At 56.5% G+C, this 5,005-nt stretch overlaps 2 protein-coding genes across 2 annotated transcripts; one reads left to right on the top strand and one right to left on the bottom strand.

Annotated features, from left to right (window-relative positions):
- The first annotated feature begins 3 nt into the window (after positions 1-3).
- CSUI_002402 (b-box zinc finger domain-containing protein) lies at positions 4-3,503 on the top strand. Its single transcript, XM_068062604.1, has 4 exons — positions 4-153; positions 700-914; positions 1,481-1,579; positions 2,083-3,503. Exons 1-4 carry the CDS (start codon positions 60-62, stop codon positions 3,196-3,198), a joined length of 1,524 nt encoding a protein of 507 aa, XP_067925421.1. The 5' UTR covers positions 4-59; the 3' UTR covers positions 3,199-3,503.
- A 324-nt stretch (positions 3,504-3,827) lies between these two features.
- Positions 3,828-4,977, bottom strand: CSUI_002401 (uncharacterized protein). Its single transcript, XM_068062603.1, has one exon. The coding sequence runs from the start codon at positions 4,719-4,721 to the stop codon at positions 4,353-4,355; it is 369 nt and encodes a 122-aa protein (XP_067925420.1). The 5' UTR covers positions 4,722-4,977; the 3' UTR covers positions 3,828-4,352.
- Between the last annotated feature and the right edge of the window lie 28 nt (positions 4,978-5,005).

The raw sequence follows: 5,005 nt of genomic DNA, 5'->3' as shown, positions 1-5,005 counted from the left end.
GGGTGAATCTGCCTTCTGAAGTTGAAGGACTAAGTGCTGAGGGCCGCGTGCGTGCGCACATGAAGGTATTGTGCTTTCCGGAAGACGCTGAGCATCACATCGCGGTGTCGAAGAAAAGGGAAGCTGCAGTGGCTGACGCAGTTGAGTACCTTCGTAAGCTCTTCACGTCTCCCCCGCTGCTGCTTTCCGGAGTGATCAGCAGCGAGAAGTTCATGGAGCCGTGGCACTATTTGCTCCCCGGCCACTGCCGGGACAAGAAATGCGGAGTACGTAAGAGGACAAAGTGTATTCTTCCGAAGCTAGCAGACCACAACATAACAGGTGAACGTGTATTTTCTCGTCGGGTACTCAACGATGTTTGCTGTTCTTTTGACCTCTGGGCGTCTCCATAAGGAACCGGAGTTCGCTCCCGTCTTCCACTGACCCCGCCTCCGCAGACTCCCTTTCCAAATGGCTTCACTATTTGGCTTACTGGTCTCCCTTCCCACCTCGTGAGGCGTCTTTAGCGCTCCTCATGTGTGGGAGCTCTTCTCGGCGCGGGGCCCGTCTCCCTGGCGCCGGTCACTATATTGCCGCTTGTATCTTGCGGATCTTCTGTCGGGATTCAAGGACCGTGCGCGAATGACGCGGCATGTAGGTGCGCACAAGGTGCGTCTGTGTTTTCAAAGGCAGAACCAAGTATTCGTTTCTGTGATGCAGCCTCCTCGAAGGACGCGGCGCCTAACATTCAACTGATGCCGCCTCAAATCCGCGAAATTCTCAGCAGGGCTGAAGCGGAAGACGAGGCAGATAAGGGCCTTCCGGTCTTGATGAATATTTTGAACCCCCGCCAGAGAATTCCTTCCGAAGTTTGTCAACGGCTCTGGGGTCTCCTTTCGGATAATGACTTTCTGCCGCTTCTTACTCTTTTGAAGGTACGTTTTGCTTCTGGTCTTCCGCAAATACATGCGTCTCTGAATGAAAAAGCCGGGGCTGATGCCGAGTCGGCTGGGCCGTGCGAAAGAGAAAACGCTAACAGTGAAGCGCGTGTATCGCCTACGCACCTTCGCCCGTGAAGCCTTTCTCCAGGCTCCTTTTGTTGAGGGCATTGTGCGGACAGTGACATTTGGCCATGCGTCTCGTAGTCGCGAACGCGAGTGCGGTGAACAAACTCAGCGGAGGGTTTTGTTCCTGTCCTCGCAGTAGAAAGGAAGGGTAGAACAGCACGATATAGACCCCGAGCTCAGCAGGGTCTGTGCCGTGCCATCTGAGACACGCGCAGCAGGGGTCAGGGTTCGTGCAGCACCGGCAGAACCACGGACTATTCCATCGGGGAGTCTGGTAAGAGCGTGGATGGCGCCACTGGGCGTTGGTGCTTCAGAACGGGCCGACAGAGGAAAGGGCAGCAAGACCTTTAGTGTGTCACTTTGAAAATCGCGAACTGCTTGTGGCTGTGTAGTGGGTCGGCGGCATCCTGTGGTTTATGTGAGACGTATTCCAGGCTGCGGACAACGGCCGGCGACCTCGCCTTGTGGCTGCCGCTTGCAACTTGGCGAATCTGTTTTCTGCCGTTCCTGACCTCGCTCGACATTTATTTCGAGTACGTGAGCTCCAGAATCACCAGTTCCCCTGCTAATGCGACGGGGGCAACGTGGCTAGGGTAGAGGCCTTGTTGCAGGGTTCGAGGACACCAGTGTTTTTGGTCTACCATTAGTCCGGGTTCTACTATGACTGAAAGACACCTGGGGCTTCGCTGTACCAGCAGTACTTCGCTAGTCGCAGGTACTGTGCAATCTAGTTGCTGTTTGCAACTTCTACAGTATCACTTCAGTTCGTTCCCACATACTAGGATTACTTGGCCGCACGCGCGTGGTTTAGTAGATACATTTCGCGGGCAGCTTTTGGATGGAGTTCCTGTCCATACTGCCTCAGCCGGTCTGCACTGCAAGGGCTTCGTTGCCCGTGTGGCAGGGCGCCTCGGTTCGCTTGCCCCGCCGTTACATATGCATCCCGCTGCGCGAGAAGAAGTGCACTCGTGTCCAGAGTCTCGGTCCCTCGTGTTTCATTTCTGGTGCAATCCACTCCTCCTTGTGTTGTTCACAGTATGAGCTGGAATGGACTGGCCACCTGCCTGCATCTCTGCTTCTTCACACGTCGTCGCTGTTGTTCCCGTTCCTCTCTTACCTGTGCTCGTCGCGCGAGCTGCTTTTGCCGGGGGACATGGCTTGGCTCAACCAGGTAATGGGCCCGGTTATCGCAGCGGCCGAGAACACTGTGAGGTCTGAAGGCATAACAACGGAGAAACTGCTTAACGACCCTCCCGTGAGGATTCTCCGACCTGCCGCTTCTCTGTTGCTGGAACGCTTGCAAGCCCTCTCGTTCCGCGACTTGCCGCACACTCTCCGAGGCCTGTTATACCTCTTGACAGATGCAGTTGACGGACAGATTTTCATGGCAACCGGGTCGCCGCAAACGGGGGGCTCTCCCACCGGACCGGCTATAGCCGTGTGCGCAGAAGCGCTTCTCACATGCGCCATCTGCGAATATTTGCTGCACGACGCGCCGAGGCGCGTCGTGAAGCCCTCGGAGCGTTCCTACGCGCCAGTTGCTGAGAGAGAGAGCTCTCGTCATCCAGGCAGCGGTCCGCCCGGGAGGTCTATTAGGCGACCCGAAGACCCCAGAGAGAGTATACCAGTGCTTTCAGACGGGTCGACGAATGCAGCTGGAGTGAGACGTCTACTAGATACCGTCCACCGATACCGCGTGCCCCCCATTTACGATTCTCTCGACAAGCTAGTGAGGCAGATAGCGCAGTTCTGCTGGGATCCTGTTAACCGCCGGCGCGGTGGACCACCCACGGTGCACGCTGAAGGTCACGTGCCCGAGGTGACTGCAACTAGGAATTCCGAAGAAAAGTTCTTGGTGGAGGCCGGACAGCAGGTTGTTGACTGGGTCGCTAACCAGCTCCGCCTTCCCAGACTGAGGTCACCTTTGAAGTTTAGCTCCGGTACTCTCCGGTCAGCGGCAGAAAGAGGAGCAAGTGAAATCATGCAGTATGTCTTGCAGATAGATAGGGAGCTTCGGGAAGGTACCTTCCAGTCTGGGACGCCTGGAATTAGCAATCGTGATATCGCAACGCCTGCCTACGAGCAGATCCTTGAGTTTTCAATCAAAGCTGGTGCGTATGACGAGATTTCCGGCCGCTTACATCCCACATGAGGAGCTACTCCAACGGGAGGCAGAAAGCGTGCAGCGCCGGAAACCTCAGATTGCCACAGGAACTGTTCGCATGACGTTTCATGGAGAAGTAAGGTAGCAGGCCTCCGAGACTCAACGTCCCTCTTCCAGTCAGCGTGGGGCCGGGCGCGGAGGCAAGCCTCCTCGTGGCGTGGCGCTGTAAAGGGCTCCTGGGGGTCCGGCTGAACAGTGGCTTGCACGGTGTATGCTTCCGTTTTCGGTTCAAAGCTTTCACAGGGCACTCACAGTTTTACTGAGTGGTGTGATTGTGCCTTGGACGTAATCAACCTCTCCTCCATGTGCATGTAAAGCCAAACGGTGGGTAGCGTGCATTGCGAGAAAGACGGCCAGCATGTCTCTGTATATTGCGGCACAGCAAGGGCGGGGTTACTCCGCCTATCGCGGTCCGTTGTGGCCTAAGCACCCAGCGTGCAACGGAGCAGCTGGCCGTATCTCTGTCGATCAACTGGCGGCTGTGATCGGACTGTAGAGCGTCACCCGGCAACTCGCGGGGCAGTACTGACGCCGGAACTTCCCATTCCGTTTATTCAGGTTCCCGAGGGGAAGCCCCAGGCACTGGCTGATGAGGTTCCTAGTTTCGCAGTCGGGTTGCGGACACCGGGAATGCAGAACTCGGAAAGCCGTTTGATCATTGCGATGTTGACCTCATCTTTTCCCCTCAACTCAGACAACGCAGTTTGCACATTGCCAGCGTAAAAGAGAACACTCCGGCAATCTTGGACCGGGAACCGTGGCAGCTTTCACAGTTTGGCCCAGAAGCGCACGGTGTCGCTTGACCGTGACTTCCATGGACAAGATCTTCCCCACTGGCGCGTATGCCTTCTGCTGAAACGGTTGACTGCCGCTCCGAAAGCCTCTTCCGGTAAAGAGTCTCTTTCGCTAGTTCCTCGCGTTAGGTTCTGACGGAGGAGCGCGGCGCAGACTGCACTGAGAGAAACCCGTACAACAAGCGGGTTCGAAATTCGGTACATGAGTACACTCGCAACAGGTGAGCACGGTGGCGGGGTGGGGTCCTCAGATGCCAACGAGGAAGCTTTCGCTTCAAACGCGGTAACCCTCGCCATGATTGTTGGTTCCCGCGGCAGGGTGAAAAGGCGCGATTGAGTGTATGAACGCTAAACTTGTTTCCGCAAGTCTCCGGACTCCAGGGCTTGCATTATCGGATGTGACACGATGGAATCCGACCAAAGAAAGAGCTGTAGCTTCAGCGACAGAAAAGCCACCAATGTCGGACCGGTGGTCCCCAAGCCTTGCAAAGTCCAGGAAGTTTGCCGCATGGATCCAGTGGTGGAGCAGCAGGTATACCGCCGCAGGAGACTGGGCAGGTACAAAATTCCAGCGGGGCAAAGAAACTGGGTGGGAAAGGCTTCCAGTTGTGGTGAGACGGTGACGTGACTCGAACGTGCATCCGCGTCCGCGCGGCTCGCTCTCCTACCACCCCGAAGACCTGGCCGGTTCACCAAACTCGGATCAGACAGGGGCATCTGGCGAGCTACGCGGATCTAGCATTCGCCGCAGTCCGTCTAGTGATGTGGGTGAAGCTGTGTGGTCGTTCCAAGCAAGTCATTCGCCATTTGGGGCTGATCTCATGTCGCTCGGTGCAAGCACTCTCTAGGTGCCCGTGAGTCCTTGGTGCTGTCAGCACGCAGTACCGTTTTGCCGACGTCCTCGAGTGCAACCTCTCGGAGTTCACCCCTGGCGTTCGTCCGTCAGCGGCTCCGGTCATCACGAGCAAAACCGTCGCAGACGGACGAACGCCAGGGGTGAA

The sequence above is a fragment of the Cystoisospora suis genome (assembly GCF_002600585.1).
Source record: "Cystoisospora suis strain Wien I chromosome Unknown contig_1018, whole genome shotgun sequence".
Classification (NCBI taxonomy): Eukaryota; Apicomplexa; class Conoidasida; order Eucoccidiorida; family Sarcocystidae; genus Cystoisospora; species Cystoisospora suis.
Note: the sequence above shows the minus strand (reverse complement) of the source record. Positions and strands in the feature narration are given on the sequence as shown.